Source organism: Chlamydotis macqueenii, chromosome 2 (genome assembly GCF_036417535.1).
Source record: "Chlamydotis macqueenii isolate bChlMac1 chromosome 2, bChlMac1.mat, whole genome shotgun sequence".
Classification (NCBI taxonomy): Eukaryota; Metazoa; Chordata; class Aves; order Otidiformes; family Otididae; genus Chlamydotis; species Chlamydotis macqueenii.
In genome coordinates, this window is record NC_141557.1 from 5,363,280 (window position 1) to 5,383,660 (window position 20,381).

The following is a 20,381-nucleotide window of genomic DNA, read 5'->3' on the forward strand; positions in this document are numbered from 1 at the left end:
ACATCAGTGTTAGCGCACAATATTCTTGTAGTACAAAAGCACACACTGCCCGTGCAAACAACATTACTCCAGCACGTTCTCCACCTCAACAGGAACTCAGAGCTTGTATTTGAAGGCTAGCAGGCCTGCTAAATTCTTAGATCTGACCATGTTACAAGATCATCTTTAAGGGAATTTGTTAAGGCACTGCAGTTTCTTCAGCCATTCCATCAATGAGGCTTCAAAGGACTTTGAAGTCCTTTTTAGTACAACCATGAAGTGGCAATGGTCCAAGCTCTAAAATTGCATAATTGATCCAATACACAAAACAACTGGAAAATATTTTAACTAAAGCCTTTTATTCTATACAATTGTGAAACATCGTTTACCCTTCTGGCATTGCAGACTCTTCTGTCAATCTTTCCTGAAACTGTGTTTTGGGATGGTTAGAAAGAAAAAAGAAAAGAAAAAAAATTACAACCTTGGTTGATTTCAAGCAAAATTACTGGGAACAATTCCAATGTATACAAGAGGACAGCAAGACAACCAGAGGAAAAAAAAAAACCAAACAACAAACCACCAAACCCAAACAGTGCCTATTGGAACAAGCATAGACCCTGGCTATTAATAAATACAAGTCAGGACAATTTATCAATAATAGTTACACTTCTGTTTAACCATTTAATTTACAAATATCACTAAAAGTGTGCAGTTCTAGCACAACTGTGTCAAACTGAGCACACACAGAAATGGGGGTTAAAAACTGAAACCGACTCTCAAGAGACGGGGAAGAAGACATGCTGGCTTAGTTCTGAACCATATTTTTTGTTTGAGCAGTGAGTTTGTTTAGCTAGGTTAAGAGTGCAGAAGGTAATGACTTGACTATTTTTTTCCAAATAAAAGACAATGAAAAATATTTTACTTTTTGTTTGACCAATACGATCCCAGTAATATAATTTATTGGGACTTTCTTTACGCCTCAACCTAAATCTTGACAGCAAGATACAGGAAAGGCAAGAGCTTATGTCTCCTGAAGAAACTCGGATAAGATACTGCCCTTTGAAGGCACTTGTGCTTCTGCTTCAGACAAGAGTCATTTTTTTATGCAACTTCTTTACGAGGATTTGTAATTTGTTCTGGCTACAAATGATTTCCTGGGACAGCCCCACATCTTCCCACGGAAAGTTGAAATGCCTTTACCCCCTCCCCCCAATAAGTTAAATTCTATAAAAGACTTACTATGAGTCTATGACAGTCACAGATTTTTAGAAATAACAGTGAAAAGAAGATTCGCATAAATCTATAACAAAAGAACAACTGCATATAAAACATCAGAAAAGAAGAATAAGTATTTTTATATCATGAATATGAAATCTGCCAAGAAATTTCTAAAGTTTAACATTAAACACAGGAAGTTATTTTCAGAATGGTCTGAAGTTTTAACAAAATGTCACAATAGTTTTGGAGCACAGTTACCAAAAATTAGACTAGTGCGTCTTCAGAACACCTAGGACACAGTGCAGGAAGAAGCAGTTATATATATTAAAAAAAAAAAAAAAAAAAATTAAAAAAAAATCTCTAAGTTGCTGCAAAGCACGTTCACTCTGTTGATGCACAGCATCATTGGACTGACCCTGCTACAACATTTATCTAGTGTTCTTATTCTGCATGTCAATAGCTCTCTAAAGCAACAACTGAGTTGCAGGATTAAAATAAGTCTAATGTTAAACCTTCATTTGCAATTAATTGGACCAATTCTTTCAAGTATGCAATACCTATTTTTTCAGTTGTTTTTCTTTTCCAAATTTCTTTAAGTGGTAGAGATGTTTGAGTAACCTGTGAGAAATCATTGTAGGAACTTTATGAATGGAATGTACTAAAAATACCTTGTGTGCAGTTCTGAATTATATTGTGAACACAGCGACTAATATGGCCAAAACATTTTCATATCAAGCATGAGCAGATGAAGATATTACGTTCTGGAAAAACAAAAGCAAAAAAGGAAGAAGCAAAAGTCTGCACTGGATTATCATCCATTCTCTGTACACCTCACACAACATGAACCACTCCACTCAGGGACTTCCCATCTCATTGGCTGAGACTAGGACAGACTTTAGTTTAAGTCATATAGATTTTTTTTTCCTCTATATTACAGATCTATTAGTCACTTCAATTAAACGTATACTTTCCGTCCATACTGAGTCATTAGAAGTCTCATCTACCTTAGGGGTTCAGTGGGCTTCTGTAGCACTACTCTTGGAACCAGAACGGTATGGTCAAGTAAATAAGTAACCATTTGGGTCCACCGCTCCCTTCACGTCGATTTCTGGCGATAATGAAGCGTCAGATCCCCACCACTCTTCCAAATGAAGTGCTTTACAGTTCGAAGGTCCATATTCGGATCCAAAACCTAAATAGTAAAAATTCATCTTTTATTCCACAGATCTGCCAGATTGTCAGAAATTCAAAGATACAACGCTGGCTGGGCAAAACAACCCCATAGGTGAACTGACGTCAAAAGATGAACACTGCAAAGGCTCAGATTTTTCAGCCACCAATTAAACCTGCTCCATTCCTGAAAGACTTTACTAATGTAACATATAACTTAATATTGCAACCACCTCCTCAATATTTAATCTTGATGCACTTACTATACTTAGTGGACAAATTTTAAACTCTGATAGAAATGTAGAATCCAAAACATTCAAAAAATGCTAGAAATGGAACTCCATGGAATTGTATTAAGTCCATTTGTTAAGTATGAGTAAATAATCCTATAAAGGCCATCAGTCAGAACCAAACTAAACAGGCATACTATATACATTCTGTGATCCAGCTATCTGCAACTGTCTGAGCTTGTGTCAGCAGTCAGTTAACAGAATGTCAAAACATTTACTTAAAGGTAACAGATAATCTATAGCATATTTCAAGCTCAGTATTCAGAAATTCACAACTGATTCATTGCTAGACATTGCTTTTGTTCATAGGCTAAAATGCCCAACCAACTTACCTGGTCCTGGCACAGAAGTTCAATCTTCTCCTCTGCTAGCACAGCGATGTCCTCCTCTTTTTCTTGTTCTCCTGCTTTTTCATTATTGGAAGAGCTAGTTGTCTGAGACTCATTATCCAAGTTTATGATTTTCTCATACACGTGTTCCATCACTTTTCTCACCTGAAGCATATCACTTGCTGACAGTCGGTCTCTACATAAGGCAAGCAAAGTTTGGCAGAAAAAAAACCAGAAAACCATGAGAAACTGTATTTCTTATCTTCACAATACCTTAATATGCAAATACACAGATAAGTTCTTTATATTATAAGTTTAATAGGGAATTATGAGGATAACCCAGAATACTATGACCATAACAGCTATTTATCCAAAGATTCATACAGCAAAAGAGGCTCAGAAAAGTGGTAAGATATTCAAAAGACTGAATTAAAAATCAAACCTCAGATGAAGAGTACTGCACACAACGCCTAATTCTTTCAACAGAAAAGGGCTTACTAAGAGAAGGACAGAGGATATGGAATAATAAAAGAGCTAAGCCAGAACACGCTCTTCACCCTAGCACATTAACAGAAGGGCATTCTAAAGGAATACGCAGCAACTTATTGTTTATGTATGATGCATGCATAGACAATACAGCTTATTGTCTACATATGCATATTGTCTATGGCACTCACTTCAGATCTGAGGACCTGTATTGATTTCTGACCTGTATGGCTCCCAGTTACAGCTACCATGATGGGCAGACTATCTTGCATTCCCTATAGTCATGTTTTGTACTTTTTCCTTTTAAAAAGCTATTATTCATCACAGTTAGAAATAGGAAACATACTATAAATACATGTAATTAGTATATTTTAATAAAAAATAATAAATGCAAATATGCATTACTTACTTCTTCAGAGTTTTTGCCCCTGATGATGAATGAGGTTGGAGGTAGAAGGGAATCTTATTGAATTTGGGCATATTTTTCTAGAAGGAAACAAATGTGAAAAGTGTTAGTTAGGATGAATGATTTTCAGCTCCTATTTCTACCAGCTGGTATGTGAAGTATATTCAGCTCCTAATTATCAAAAACTAAGAGAGATTCTTAATCAACATCACCACGACAGCCAACTTCCAAATTACTCGTACTCCTCAGATGCTTCAATTTAGGTGATGCACACATTATATCTAGCTTTTGAATATAAATTATCATTTATTCCAAAGAAAATCAGCTAGTATCAAAAGACTGCAGCAATACGAAGACTATTCTCTGTTCCTGAGCTCCACACTTGAAAAGGATACCAATTATGCACAATGCTTTGAATTACTTTTCAAAGACTTTCTGTCAAAAGAAAGTGAGCAAACAGTGGACACATCAAAAAATAATGAATCTCAAAGGATCTTGAATACAGACCTGGAGACCTCTGATTTTAAATAGAGAGTCAATATTTAAAATGTCATTTCAGATTCTGTACAGTTAAAAGATTTGTAGTTCACCTTAAAAAAAAAAAACACAAAAAAAGCGCAAAATCTATACTTACATCTACAGTGATGTCAATTACCCATTGTGGCACAGTTTCATTAAGAAGCATAGATTCAGTTTCACCACCTGAATCCCGACATAATAACCTAAGACATACAGAAATAACCTTTGTGAATGAAAACAATTATTGTAATGTGCATTAAAAAGCTTTCAGGAGAGGATCTGCCCTTCTAATGGGCAGGGAGCTTGAACTTTGTTAGCTGGCCCTTCGCATCATCAAACTTATTGGGGAAGTGATCACATTTTCTGTAAAGATCAGAAAAAGCAGCTGCAGGAGGAAGACCAATCCCTTGAGCAGAAACAGGGAGAAGTATCTCAGGAGACTATAGGATATGGCACAGAGAAATTAAAAAAATACTTTGCTTGTGGATTGTGTATATCATGTGTTGAAGTACAAAACTGTCAGAAGGGGAAATGCACTTGGCATAAAGCAATTCCGTTCTGCTTGGAAAAAAAAAAATGAACTTTGCATATAGAGTGTCTGCTAAGCACTCACCAAATTGAAAGAATTTAGCCAATTTTAAGAAATGCGCACATACAATGGTGAAACAAAGCCACATACAATTTTATAAATTCCAATCAAGCATTTTGTCAGAGATTCCTGCAAGCCACCTTCTAGGTCCAATAAGTAAAGCTTGCTCCCTCCAATGGTGTCTTTTCAGTGCTGTCTTGAGAACAAGCTGTGTAAGACGTAAGATGCATCAGTACAGAATGGATGCAAATATTAAGCCCCAGCTACAATGTAAATATTGATACTGCAGGGAAAAAAAAAAAAAAAAAGTTTTCAAAGCTAAAAAGGTTACCCTGTTTTACTGACCAACTGATGTACTGAAAAAGTTACGTAGTTTTGGGGCCTATTCAGCCTGGGAAACAAAACCAACAAATGAAACATCCCGAACCTGTCAAATTTTAACTCCGCTATGTCAGTAAATATTAAATGCTTCACGGTATTTGAAAGCTTGGCAGTTGTTCTGCAGCACTATTAAACTGTCTCTGCAGTATCATGTATCATAATTAGGCTTTTCAATGTAGAACAAAAAGAAGGAGAAGGGTAATCAGTACATTCACATTACAACACAGAACCTGTGCTCCTACCTGCCAGAGCTGAGGACCTTCTAATGGGTCAGTTATAATTTGGGGAGCAGAAACCAACTCTCTTGTGAGCAGGACGTCCTGCTTGAGTCATTAGTGCTCAAAGACCAGCACAACAGACCCGTAAGAGAAGATCTACAAGAATCTGAAGTAGCACAACTTAATTCTAAAGCTAAGTTCAGTTCATTCAGTTTGCTGGAAGAGGACACCCAAAAATATCTCAAAGCTATGACACCCAACTAAGAACAATATACAACTACCACAGTAAAACCCCACACCTTGTTGACATTCAAACTTACATATTCAGTTGGACAATGCAAAATTATCATTAACAGCTGCTTATTTTGCCTGTCAAGGTTGTGTCTTGAATATACAGTACCAAAAGAGATGAAAGAACTACGTTTTTATATTTCTGCTGGCACAAATGAAGTGATTAGCCACTGAAGTGTTTAGCCACTGAATTTACACTCGAGTTTTTATACCTGAACAAAGTGCGTCCTCCAGCCTCGCCAAAAATAACTGGTGTATGTGGTGGCACTTGAAAGTATCCATTTCCTTTCTGGACTCGGTTCTCCTGCTCACCATTCACTGCTAGAAAGAAGTATACACTACAGTGAGACTGCACTAGGTCTTAGAAATGGGCACACATAGACCAAAAAGTGTCTTTTCCATCTGCAGCTAATGTATTTCATAAATTAACAAAATCATAAGCTTCATGAAAAACAAGAAAATCCCCATTTCCAACACATTGCAAGTATATTAAAAGGAACACTAGAGAGGAATGAGATCAATACAGGTTTGTGGAAGGCCTCTTTCAACAGCCTTTAAAGAAAAGGGCAATAGAGCTCATGAGCCAAAACCTGATTACTAGTTTTCTCTAGTTCCTCAACAGAATTCTGAGGATTTGTCAAATTGCGCAAAACTCGTATTAGAAATCTACTAAAGAGATTCTGCTGAGATGAGACTATTTTTCCCCCTACACTCACAGTACAGAACCCTGAAGGATGTTAGCTTTGCTCTTCTACCTGGATTTGCCAGTTATCAAAATAGTTTACTAGTAAAGCTCAGTCTTACGCTTCCTTGAAGTTACCGCATTCTAAATTCAATTTATTTTTAGCTAGTTACAGGAGTATGGTTTTCAAACACTGAAGAACCTGATTCCACATGAGATGCTTAGGATACGATTAATGAAAAATCAGCACTATTTATGCACCTTTCGAAGAGCACAGCTTCTAGTCATCATTCAGTAACCTTGAAACACTATATAGAAGTATTTAGTTGCCTTCCTTTCACTTGAGAAAGAACTTGATTACACTGCAGCATCTGATTACTGTATTCGAACATGATGTTGAATTCAAGCAACATAAGAAATTGAAATGGCATTGTCTCATGAGATGAATAATTCCTTAGCTTTCTGATCAGCAACACACGTAGTGAAAGAAAGGTCAAAAATCATATCAAGCAAAGAAACCAAAAAAGAAAACCTATTCTGTATTAGAAGACATGAATACGATACTGAAAGTAGAGCAAATGAAAAATCCTAAGTTTGAAAGATTTCTTCATAACAGTTCTGTTAACAACTGAGAGACACAATACTGCACATATATACATACATATATATATATTTAAATTCTTGTCTTTTCACACAAATTTCAGTGTCCAACAAGTATATTTTATCTTCCGAAGTCACTGCTCAGTGTCAGGTTCTTAACTGTTCCTTTTGAAAGGGAAAATGAAGACTGATTCTGTAGTGAATACTCTAAACATTCCACTAACTCAAAACTGTTCACTGAAATAAGTAGTACAGCATCAGTGTTCCAATAACACAAAAGCTTGAGTTAAACTTCCCATATATTGCCTGGCTCTCAGGCTGTGGACTGTCAATACACAAAAGTATGAGAATCAGCAACTTTATCCAGAAAAGCCTGCCAAGAGCTGTAACTCTCCATGGAGATCACTCCTGAAAGAAGGAAGTAGCTAGCTCTTGGCACAATCTTTGTCACAAAATGGCAAGATATTGCTGAACTTACCATTTTCTTAATTGTATTATCTGTAGAAAGTAATTTCTTAATTGCCAAAGATAAGATTTTTCTGTCAACTCTGATCTGAGTGGAATTAATTTTAAAATATTCTACAAACTTAGTAGTTATACAATCTCTTATGCTGTCCAATTCAGTCACTATCTTACATTTTACATAGTTGTGCTTTTTATGTCATGCCTGATCAGACTAATAATCAGAGCATTATTACCTTAAAACACCACTCTAAGGTGGCTTTGTACAGACCTACTTCATGTATTATTCTAGTATCCATTGAATATATTTTTTTCAATAAATCTTTCTTTTATTTTATTTTATATTGCTCATAATACTTAGAAGCAAACTGGAACTATGTCAAGAGAATACTGGCTGATGTTGAATAACTGAACTATTGCTCTCTGCTGTCATTATCAAGGCTGTTTCTTTTCCAACCCAAGCCTTAGTTTTGCCAGTATTTTTTTTTTTCTTCAATGCATCATAGTTCTGTAACTTCAGAATTCTCTAGTAACCCACTTTTTTTTTTTTTAAAGTAGAGTTCTTAAGATTTTTGCTGACACTTTCGGAAGAAGAAAGCTACTCAGAAAATTTGAGTGTAAAGCAAATTTAAAAGCATTGAAAATAGTAAAGGCTATAACACATACAGAGACAGTTATAAGACAGCAAATCAAGCTGCATGTTTTAAAGAAACATAAATAATAATAAACAGAATGTATAACCAAATCCTAAAAAAGGGAAAATATTAAAATACTAACCATGATTTATTTCATTTTCTTCTTCATCCATTGGATTGATATGTGTTCTAGGCCAATACTCCAGAAGTGCTTGTAGCAGAAGCCCTCCAAGGTTTACTGTCAAGATACAGCGAGGCAGAACTTCAGTTACATAAAAACCATTGGCATTGTGATGTTCTACATTTGATCCACAGCTGAAAAGCTTCCCAAAAGTTTGAGCAGTTCTGTTTCCAAACCAAACTATTTATGGGCACAGAAATTTACTTAGCAGAATCTCAGAGATATACATTACAATCTTTCAGAAAAAGCTGATTTTCGAATCACTGTTGTTGGATCACTCACGTGCTGTAACATTCTCTATATTAGGTAATAGTTCCAATTTTAATAATATTACTCTTTCCCTTTTCCTTCTTGAAGGTCTAAACTCAAGTTAAATAGAAAACCTGAGCACAGCTGAAGTGTTTCAGAAAAAAGGAAACATTCTCATTGGAGAATCCTCCGCAGAATTTAGTCTCAGGAAAATAAGCCCTAAAATCCAACCGGCTACTGACATATGTGACACTGAAATAAATTTAAAACATAAACACTGGAATTTATTCTGCTCTTTTATCTCAATAAAAGATTAATATTACTTAAAACTTACATTTTGGATCAGAACCATCTGGACTGCTAAATCCAGCATCCTTTGCTGAAACCCAGGCTGCAAAGCAGTCACTTTCATCCAAAGTAATTGTCAACATCTGTTGGAAAAAGACCACCAGGAAGAGGAATGCAATAGTTGTTTTGTATTAAGCAAGTCTATAAATTTATTTTGTTCATACTTAGCTGGGAATACAGAACAAAGAATTTCTAAATGCACACTTTATTTACCAAACTGGATTAATTCATAATTGGTATTGGTGGATTTAAATTGACCATACTACAAGAAAAAAAAAAAAATTCCGTTATTCAGATTATTAAGAACTAAGGCAAAATTTGCTTTGTTTCAAAATAAATCCAATCCATCAGATAAATGATGTTCATTCTACAAAAGTTATAACATACTAAAACCTTTGTGAACAAACAGTGTATGAAAATATATTAAAAACAACATTAGAACAATATATTTAGGAGTTGTATCTCACCCCAGTTTTCAAGTCTACTGAGAACCAGTTTGGCACATACACCATTTTAAATCTCTTTTTAATTTCTTCTTCAAAATCTACCTTCCCAAGGTCTTCAACTTTACATGCCTGTACACCAAAAGAAATACACAAATTTTAAAATTCTGAGTATTGAGTCGTATCAACACCTGAAATCTTTTATTGACTTTCATATACACTTGGAATGATTATGACTTTAGATTTCTCCACGAGTACCGTAGTCCAGAAACGCACAAATTAAAGGTTCAGATTTTTCTCAAAAAACTGAACAAGAGTTTATGTGGTAAGCAATTTTTATTGCTTATTTACTACTTATTTCTGAGGTAGTGGTATCAAGCGAGTGGAAAGGTATGGAAGTATTACGTCACATTAATAAAAAACATTTTCCCTATAGGTGAGCATACAGCTGTTTTCTGGCACCCTCTGTCATTTATACTCTCCTCATCAGTATAAATATTTCAGTACAACTCTCCATCAAACGCCAATATTTGTTGCAAATCTAGCAACAAATTCAGCTCTGCAATGGGAACAGCAGTGAGTGAATTTATATGCAGATTCTTTTTTCTATTTTAGTTTATATCTGTTTTATTTCATACTTTTATTTCTCAAGCTCCTCAAGCAAGTCTGTTAACATCAAAATTCTTGTAGTCCACTTGCAGAGTCATCCTGAAACCTGAAAATAGGTGCTTTAAGCAAACTCTAAGGATTTTAACCTTGCAAGAATTATTTACTCAAAATCTAGGAAAAGCTACAGGAAGCAAAGACTAAAGCATGCAACTACAGGTAAGAAAACCTCCCTCTTTTCTTCTGGCATCCTCAATAAGGAGACTCAGCTTTACAGAGCAGTGATCCTACACATAATATGACACTTTGACCTGGGAAGTAATCCCATCTGTAAAGTGAACATGTATTTAAATATACCTAAGAGATGCTTCTGAAACACTTACTAACAAAAGAGAAAGAATTGAATCAAAGTACATAGTACAAATTAACAGCAGCATTTGACTTTGGTCCTGAGATCTAACGCTGTCCTTGAATATATACCAACTGTAAACTGAAGAAAAGAAAAGCTATTCACTTTTCCAGAGAAGTAATCTAGAGAAGTTGGAGAATGTAGATTCGTACTAAAAATTAATTCCCTTCTTTCTCACTTCAGTCAGCAACTCAGTAAGTTAGCTGAGCATGCTATATTTACTGAATCTTGGCTGAAGCACTGCATAGTTCAAGATGAAAAAATATAAAAAGACTTATAATTTCAAACAGGATTTTGCAAAAGAAGAAAATTGCTGAACATCTCACTGATCTGGAATTCCAGTCCTTTCTCTCGGCACTCTTTTCCCTCTCCTCTAACCAATCATTAGGTAAATCAAGATAAAGAAATGCCAAGCCCAATCTCTCTTCTTACAGGAGCAAGTAACACTAGGTGGGAGTCATGCTTCCTTCTAACTTTCCTTACTGCATTGGGCAGACATGTCCATGGGCCTTTAAGAGCCCTCTTCAAAACAAGTCTCAATCAAAACAAACATTAGTATTTTCAGGAAAGAATTCAACAGTCTGAATCTCAGGTGAATGAAGATTTCAATATCCAGCCTCATGTCAGGTAAAGATGTAGAAAAGCTGAGAAATGCCCCCTACGCTTCCAAAAAGAAATCTTTGCATTATGTCTTGGGACAGAAAGATGACTTACTTTCTACCACAGGAATCTCATGCACTAAAAAAATTATATATAAAAAAGGCACAAAATAATCATTCAACAGTAGATGTTTAGTCCAAAACTATGTACTTACCTTCAAGACATCCCAGTATGCCACATTATTATTTGTGTCTTTGGTTAATATGTGTCTCTTGTCGTTAAGAATGTGGCACTGAATAATACTAGCACCCCCTAGCAAACAAACAAGAAGTAAGGTCACTAGAGTGTTTTTTTTTTCCTAGTATTACATTATATTAAACTGTGTAACATGACATTTACAATTGTTCTTTGGTTTCACTATTTTATGTAAGACTTGGATATCACCAAGCTTTAAACGCTGTCTTAACTGTAACTAACACTAGATGGATGATAACCATGTTGTCTTTGTTCTGGATCAAATCATAGTGTCAAGAACCAAAAACTTGAGCCAGTCGTAAAGATCTACCATTTCTGCTAGTGATAACAGACTTTATAAGGTACTCTGGAAAACAGCTGTTTACCTTTTATAACTTGGTCAGGCTGTGTACATAGGGGTGGTATAGGATTGGTACAATCATTATCATAATCCCCAGATGCTCTAAAATTATGAATTCCCTTCAAAGTCTAAAGAAAGAAACAAAATAATGACACATTCATAGTAATCTATAAACTTTGCTTTTATCTGTGAGTAACAACTGCCAGTTCATGCTGCTATTAAGATGCTAACTGTTCAGTGCTCAGTAAGATAATTTATTTCTAAAAGCAGCATGAATAGATAGCAAAGGAAGTAATTCAAAGTTTAATGTCTTTTGAGCAATTTCAATATTCGCATTTTATCTTTTTTTTTTTTTAAGAAAGCTTACAGATCACAGTGAGTCACAGTCAAATTTTAAGCAACAGTCCAACAATTCTCAAACCAAGACTGCAAATCCCATGACTACCAAATTGAATTCGCAGAGCGTAACATATATCACTTACCCATTTGTTCACGGAGGATTTAGTTGTTGCAACCCAAAGTGCTGGAGGAGGATCAGCTGATCTATCAAGTTCCATCTAAATAACGAAACCACAGATAATTTCAGGCACATTTAACCTCATTTTTCCTTTGTTCAATTAAAATTTGCTCTGTGTAGACCTGCTCCAATACTTGGATGTATCTCAGAAACAGCACTACTTTCAGTTTACTAAAGAAATACAAAGTTTAAATGAAAAATAACTAAGCTGCAATTTTTGAAACTCCGGATAATTTTTTTTGAATATTCAATAAATAAATTCTGGACATGGACAACAGCAGATGTAATGTGTCTAACCAGCCAGTATTTAAAGTTGCTTCTAGCATGATGCAATCTTGTCTAATGGACAGTTTGGTAAGTACAAAATCTTCTGAATTACTTTGCATTCAAGCACTTCACATGGTTAAAAAGAGAATGTAAGAAGTTTTTTATTAATTAAAAATCAGAACTTTATACATTTGGCTCTGCTGTTACATTCCTTGGACAACAACGAACCATTGTAGCTAAGATCTTAGAAGACCTTCTCATCTTTGTACATTTTCCATTTTGTACTGAAATTTCTCAGATTCTGACTTTTTCAAAACTACATTAACACATCCAGGATTTTATCTGAACATAGAGTTCACTCACAAGGAAAGCCAAATTACTTATATACTGCTTTTGTTTCAATCGCGCACTCCTTATACACCTACATGTTCTGAAGTCACGTCATCTAGAGTTACAGACAGGGAAGAAAAAAAAAAAAAAAAAAAAATATCCAAAAAGCGGTGTCTTCAGAAGACTCAGACTTGTGCATACATTTTTCTCCAGTTAAGAAAACATCACGTTTAGGTGTTCAAAAAACCCACAATAAATTTCACTGCTGGTTCTCATGAGTATGTAACATACTCTAACACAGTCCTGTGCATATATATTGCTGCTAAGAAATATAAATTTTTGTTTAAAGCCTTAGCAACTCCAGCTTAATTTTTTAAAACCATACTAGAGTCTGGTAAAAAGAACTTTTCATGTTTGAAGCACCTTCAATTTCCATAATATTTGGATTTGCATACTTTAAATAGCTGCCGGGTATTTACCTCTTCACACAATTAAGTCTCAGGTGTAAATTAGGAGACAAAGCCAGTATACTGGTGTAGTAAATACTTATTACCCAATACGCATCCTTTTATCAACTTATACTTTAAGCCACTATTTCATCAGACAGCAGGCAATATAATTACTTTTTTACTGTGAGGGTGACAGAGCACTGGAATGGGTTGCCTGAAGAGGCTGTGAAGTCACCATCTTTGGAGATATTCAAAAGCCACCTGGACATAGTCCTGGACAATTGGCTCTAGGTAGCCCTGCTTGAGCAGGGGTATTAGACCAGATAAGCTCCAGAGGTCGCTCTGTGATTTCCTGAATGAAAATGAATTACCTTAAGAACTGGTGCCTTTTCTTCACAGATAAGCACACGGATATCAGGATTTCGTAAATCTGTACAATAAATCTTCCTGTCTCTTCCCCCTGAATATACATGAGTGAAGGCTTCATTGACCTGCAGAGCCCAAACACCTTCATCGTGGACTCGATATGTGGCTATACATCTCTGCTGCCCAAGGGACCACAGGCGTATAGTCCCATCAGAGCTGCCTGAAAGACACTGAGCAACAACCATCATACTTAAATCAAGCAGGTATTTATGATTTTTAATTTTTTTCCATAAAGAGCTTTCATAATTCTTATAGTTACATTTTTCCATTAAGATGGTGCTAACAAAGACTGGCAGTTAGCAACTCCAGTCACAATTTCCAGACACGTTATGTAAACCATCTTCTCCATATCTCGATGGACCATACCTAGATGTATTTTATGACAGTAAAATAGAGCTTTCACCCACCACCTTCCCTCCTTTAATCACTAAATATCTGTAAAATACTTGTTGAGCAACCTTCTGTAAACTACGACACACAATAATTATATTGAAAAAGACCTATGACATTTTTGCATTCTGGAAAATGCCTTTGTCTCAAGTTAAAGCACATACCTGGGTGCCATCTCTGTTCAGCAACAAAGCTTTTACATTGTCCGTGTGCCCTTTGAGTTTCATTAGCTTTGCACAAGTTCTTGGATCCCACACCCTCAGAACCTATGTAAATAGACATTGGATAACTGGCATTAACATCATTCTTCCCACCAATGCATTTTGTCTAAAGAAAATTAAGTCTTTCTGAATAAACCGACCCTTATTCTGAACACACAGACATCCATCACCAAAAACATACTTCATTAGAACAACACAGACATAACTAGATCTTATGCACTTCTAATAATCAGATGTGATTTTCTTCACTTGATTTTAACTTCATTTTTTCTGGCTTTTTCTGGGTAATAAAAAAAGATTCTGAGAATCTTCTCAGATGCTTCACTGGTGTATCCTATTTTCATTTTCATATTGACTTGGAAATAAAATTCTCTGAAGGTTAGATTAGGTAAAAAAAAAACCAACAAAAAAAACAAAAACCCAAACAAACTTGTAGGGAACTTTAGGGTGTTTCACCTTCCTTTACAACAAAAAGCACCATCTGTCTCTTGGGAACACTTGAACTTCACTAGCTCACTTCATTTCCCATTTCATGTCATTTCCCATCTCCTGCAGGGGTCTTACAAATTGCTGGCACCACATCTTTCTTACCTGCAGCAACTACTTCAGTTTTTATAACAATCTGAGTAATGTGTCCCCAAAATCAGAGCTCTTGTGATGTAATGTAATGATCTCTGCCAGAGAGAGGGTTACACAAGAGGATCTGATTGTCTCCTCTGTGTATTAAAGCTATATGGATATATACACATCTTCAGACAGAAGCAGGTATTTCTATCCTCACTTATACTCCTGCTTAAGAAAAAGCTGCTACGGACATGACACTGAAAATTAATACCTCTTTATACCAAACTTTGAACTGAAGTGGAATGAGCCTTACCAGATTTTTGCTTACCTTTTCAGTGGACCCTGATACAATAACTGTTCCCATTTGATTCATTGCAAGGCTGTAGATAGAGTCTTTGTTCCCACTCAGGGAAGAAGCTATTTCAAAATAAAATTTATATTTTCAGTTTCAATGCTGTCATTTGAAAAACACATTTATTAACTCAAAAATGGTATTTTAGGGTATTTTAATACCCTTTGATCCATGAAAACAGTGTCACTCTACCCCATATATAGAGTTGCTTTTAAAAAATAAGAGAGTAGACAGCATATTGCTAGCAAAACCCCATCCCAGTTCTTAATCTACTGCTGCATAAAAACAAAGCAACCTCTCAGACTCATGGTCATTATAATCCTGGTACCCTTTTGGCACCACAATTCAGTGCCAGGAAGGTACTCTTGCTCTTCTCAACTACTTTACTAGAAAATGATACCTCTGTGCAATCTTAGCATTTGGATTTAAGTGCAGAGACTTTTTTCCAAGCCCAGGAGCAGTGAAATACATATTAAAAGTTCTTCTCCTAGTTCAGCAGGTGCATAACTGAAGCTACACTGCAGTGCTGAAATGTGTTAGTTGAGCACGGATGCCAGCTTTCCATTTGGGAAAACGATACAGCAACTCCTTAGCATCACAACTGTCAGAGTTGAGGAATTCTGTACCTTCTAGCCTAATCTAGTTTTGGACAGATTAAAGTACCAATCCCTCTACCAGCAAAAGCACAGCAAATGAAAATCATCTATTCGGAGAGCAGCATTAGGCATTCAATTAAGCCTCAAAACCATATGACCAGTATGCCAAAAAGGCTGAGAATAGCAACAAACTCTATTGCCAGCAACAATGTGAAACTTACACAATGATTCACGTATATTACAGAAATAAGTTTCTAACACAGTATTTGTGACCCAGTATCAAACATTTTGTCACAGTGGAAGAATCACACATCTTTACTTCAGGGTCCTCTCAACCACTAGCTATGGCTATTCAAATGTAAACTTTCATATGAAATCTATTATTTGCAGTCAAAAATAAAGTCATAGTCTTCCACTGTCCCCAGAGAATAGTTGAAGGCAAAAAGCAGAACTGAAAACTCTTGAAGGTTAGCACACTGTTCAACAACCATAATAATTTATGAAAGGATAATGTTACCACAAGCTGGGCATCAGGAATGGAAAAGAGAATCTTAAGTGCACAGAAGCAAAATTTATGCCAGAACAAAATCAAAGCTTGACTGAACCCTCTTCTGGACGGGATTACCTCTCAAAAGCAAAATCTCTTCACTTAATTTAAATTATGGTTATGCTGACTGAGAGACTCTTTAAAAATAGACTTCATTTAATGTTGGCTTGTGTACATGATTTTCTTGTAATCAGACGGGAAATTAATGCACAAGAACAATCTTCATTTGCACTCTGAAAAAATCAATATTGTTTGAAAGGACTGAGGAAAAGCAGCTTCTTTAAGGACATATACCGTGCTCTTCCCAAGAGAAACACGGTTAGTTGTGACCACTGGAAAGAAAGAAAAACAACTCCTCCACTTTCCCTTCCTCCCCCTTGTGAAGCATTACTGTTCTAACTCTAGAAATGCAAATTTATTTCTGTCATCTTAGAGGTAACGTCTCCACTTCCATTTGATCTTGGAGTCAAAACAAGCATCAGCTCCTCAGCACTGCCCATCTCCCACTTATGATTCACTTGAATCATTTAGGTTCTGTATCACTGTTGCAGTGTCCAAGAAATCCCTCCCCTCTTGCCCTCCACAACTGAGTTTTCCAGCAAATAAGTTCTTCCTTCAAAAACTCCCTGTTCAACCAGAAGATAGCATTCTACTTTCAGTGAAAGAAAACTTCTGGGAAACAGAAGGTAAATCTACTCAGTTATGTACAGTTATGTGCCATCCCAGTACTATTCTGCAGTCCAACACACCTCACTAGAAGCCATCTCTCTTCTGAAGGCTACACAGACACATCAGCACAAGGCTACACTTGAATTAAAAAGTCCTGTAGACAGAGCAAATACAAAACCAGCAGTTCTGCCCACCAGATGCACCTTTGGTTTTAGAAGCTACCCAATCCATAGAACTAACACACCTTTCAAAATTAGCCAAATTAGGAATTAAAAAAAAATACATTAAAACAACTGTATGTCTGCCTTTTACATAAAGAATCTCATATTCCTGAAATGTCTTTAAAGTCTGCTGTGCCAATTCCAAATTTTACTTTTGCAGATTTTTCTTGAGTCATTCCTAACCTATGAATGACTATTTTAAGAAAGCAGTGCTGGAATTGGTCTGTGAGGAAAGATCTCATAATTTATTTTAACTTCCTTATTGGGACAGAGAAACAGGACACACCAGTTCTTAATAAAATGATGATGGTACTAAGGATCAACCCTGACAAGTAGAATCTACGCAAGTTTCCCCTTGCGTTACAATATCTAACTAGTGAGTTAAATCTCAACAGGATGTTATCCTTACATCTAATCTTTTAAAAAATGTATCAAGTAACTTTGTTGTTGTGACAGATTTGATTGATGTATCAAGTTCTGCTTTAGGAGCTGTACTGCATTTTTTGCAGCATCTACCTAAATAAACAAACAAAAACTCAAACAAAAAAACAACCCTAATATAATACATAGAAAATGCACTGACAAATAAATAAAGGAAAATTTCTATAACAGGTTAGCTGAGGAGTAAAAAGCTTCTCAAGCTAAAACTCTACCGAGTTTCAGAGGATCCAGCACATTACATTTTAGGAGAAAAATGTTCAAAGAGACTTGTCCTCTATTCTAAATGCCATGATTGCTGGCTGCTCTACATTTTCAGCTATTATATAATGCAACAAATGGACTGAGAGTATACTAAAACCACGTTAAAATTTCTTGCCTATTTTTTACGTATGCACAGAAACAAGTATCTATAGTTTTAAATTTGCTACTCAAAGTGTATTGCATTTGCCTCCCCTTGCTAGGTACCTACTTGTTACGGTGTTATTTGAGGCAGTCAGTGCTGTTAGAGTATTTACATCCCAGAGGAATATCTGTCTGTCCAGCCCGGCAGATGCTACCAGTTCTTTATCTTTTGCATATGCTAAGGCTTTCACATAATCCTACAATAAAGTAAATATAACATGGATCAACAATATTATCCACTCGAAGTCTACACGTTAGTATTTAAAAGACTGTCAATGGTAACACACAGTATTTACAGATAATGTTTTTCACCTTATGCGTCCTTAGTGTTGACATGCAAAATCCCTTATGTGCATTCCACACTTTAACAGTAGTATCTGAAGAAGCAGATATCACTAAATTGGAAAGAATAAAGAGCAAACTTTAATGGCTTGTGTATTACTTTACAGCATACTCATACTGTTCTTGAACTTTATTTTAAAAAAGATTAAATGAATCATATATATAAATATGGACACATTTACATTTCCATTGAAACATCTGCTTACGATATTTACTAAATTCACAATACACATCACAGAAATCAATTTTACATGCTAAGAAAAGATGGAAAAGAATTAAAGCAGTAAGTAATATAATTTATACACAATTTCTGAACACTGTAGTTTTCAAACATTTAAGTACTTACATGTTTTACCATTGCAGCAGAGTACAATATCATTTACCCAATCTGTGTGATGTTCCATAGACGCTATATAAGGGTCTTGCTGCAAATTAAGAAAAAAGCATTTGTAAGATTTCGTCAGAAATAGAAAAGATTGTGACCATCAGATCCTGTTGTGACTTTTCCTCAACCTTCAAACAGATCAAAACTTGTCTAAAGTAGAGTTGCTTGAGGTCAGTATTTCAGAATTTTTTTGTGAAACAACTATTCAGTTATATAAGATATCACAAATTAGTTTTCAGTGGAATTCCTACACATTTGAAACTCACAGTTTTATTTCAAACACAATTTTACCTTAAAGCATTTGTTTTTGTATGACAGAAAAACTTAGACAAGAAGGATTGCCAAGCTAATATTATTTCTGCATTTATGGGACTGGACTTGTTCTGCTAGAAAAAGGAACAGAACAACCAAAACACAATACAAGGATCTCTCAGGACTTCATGAACTTCATGAAGTTTTATACTCTGCACCTTTCACACAGAAGGTCTGGTTTCCAGTAATCTGATCAAGTTCCTAACACTGGCCTTTTCCTCAGCGGGACCCATACACCAGTGTATGTTGGGGGCCACTCAGGTGGAAAGCAGCCTGGCAGAAAAGGACCCAGGGGTTCTGGTGGACACCATGAGGAACACGAGCCAGCAATGTTTCTTTGTGACAAATAAAGTGAATGGTATCCTGGGCTGCAGTACGCAAAGCATGGCCCGCAGGTGGAGGGAGGTGATCCTTCCCCTCCACTCAACACTGGGGAGGCCACACCTGGAGTACTGGGTCCAGTTCTGGGCTTCCCCCTACACGAGACACATGGATGTACTGGAGAGAGTCCAGCAAAGGTCCACAAAGATGACGAAGGAACTGGAGCTTCTCTGCTATAAGGAAAGGCTGGGAGGGCTGGAACTGTTCAACCTGGAGAAGAGACGGCTCAGCAGGGATCTCATGAGTGTATATACATGCCTGAAGGGAGGGTGCAAAGAGTATGGAGCCAGGCTCTTTTCAGCGGTGCCCAGTGACAGGACCAGAGGCCATGGGCACAAATTGGAACACACAGGGTTCCCTCTGAACATCAGGAACCACTTTTCTACTGTGAGGGTGACTAAGCACTGGCACAGGTTGCCCAGGGACATTGTGGAGTCTCCATCCTTGGACATACTCAAAAGCCATCTGGACACGGTGCTGGGTACCTGGCTCTAGATGGCCCCGCTTGAGCAGGCGGGGTGGACCAGATGAGGTCTAGAGGTGCCTTCCAACTTCAACCACTCTGATTTGGTGACTACTAATTTAGTTCTCTTTCCTCAACACAACATAGTCTTTCAATACATTTCTTTAGTTGTTAAACACAATGGTGGGTATAAGCAGACCAACAGAGTCTGATCAATGCTTCCTTTTTTCCTTCAAAGTAAAGATAACAATAACAGGGAGAAGGTAACTTAAGATTCTCCCAAAATATCATAATACACAAAATACTCATTGACCAAAGTAAACAATCCATCAAAGTGTAGGTTCGTAACTAAAAATATACACAGCCCTAGTGACTGTATTTATGTCTCCTTTACCACAGGAAATGACATCATTCTATATC

The 20,381-nt window shown here is 36.2% G+C and overlaps 1 protein-coding gene across 4 annotated transcripts in view; it reads right to left on the bottom strand.

Annotated features, from left to right (window-relative positions):
• Positions 1-321: 321 nt before the first annotated feature.
• Positions 322-20,381, bottom strand: part of WDR48 (WD repeat domain 48) — a 28,564-nt gene continuing 8,504 nt past the window's right edge. The window contains exons 3-20 of one of the 4 annotated variants that reach the window (XR_015257785.1): positions 18,767-18,845; positions 18,391-18,473; positions 18,146-18,275; positions 15,179-15,267; positions 14,230-14,331; positions 13,621-13,845; positions 12,169-12,243; positions 11,712-11,814; positions 11,306-11,403; positions 9,501-9,608; positions 9,020-9,116; positions 8,398-8,493; positions 6,089-6,197; positions 4,513-4,600; positions 3,882-3,958; positions 2,990-3,182; positions 2,202-2,389; positions 322-409 (exon numbers count right to left, since the gene is read on the bottom strand). Coding sequence is in view for 2 of the 4 variants with exons in the window: in XM_086741774.1 (XP_086597900.1) it covers positions 2,294-2,389; positions 2,990-3,182; positions 3,882-3,958; positions 4,513-4,600; positions 6,089-6,197; positions 8,398-8,493; positions 9,020-9,116; positions 9,501-9,608; positions 11,306-11,403; positions 11,712-11,814; positions 12,169-12,243; positions 13,621-13,845; positions 14,230-14,331; positions 15,179-15,267; positions 18,146-18,275; positions 18,391-18,473; positions 18,767-18,845 (1,848 nt within the window). In the remaining 2 variants the exon portion in view is untranslated. Of the gene's footprint in view, positions 2,390-2,989; positions 3,183-3,881; positions 3,959-4,512; positions 4,601-6,088; positions 6,198-8,397; positions 8,494-9,019; positions 9,117-9,500; positions 9,609-11,305; positions 11,404-11,711; positions 11,815-12,168; positions 12,244-13,620; positions 13,846-14,229; positions 14,332-15,178; positions 15,268-18,145; positions 18,276-18,390; positions 18,474-18,766; positions 18,846-20,381 lie in introns of all 4 variants that reach the window. The other 3 variants (XR_015257784.1, XM_086741775.1, XM_086741774.1) reach the window with 3 other exon arrangements.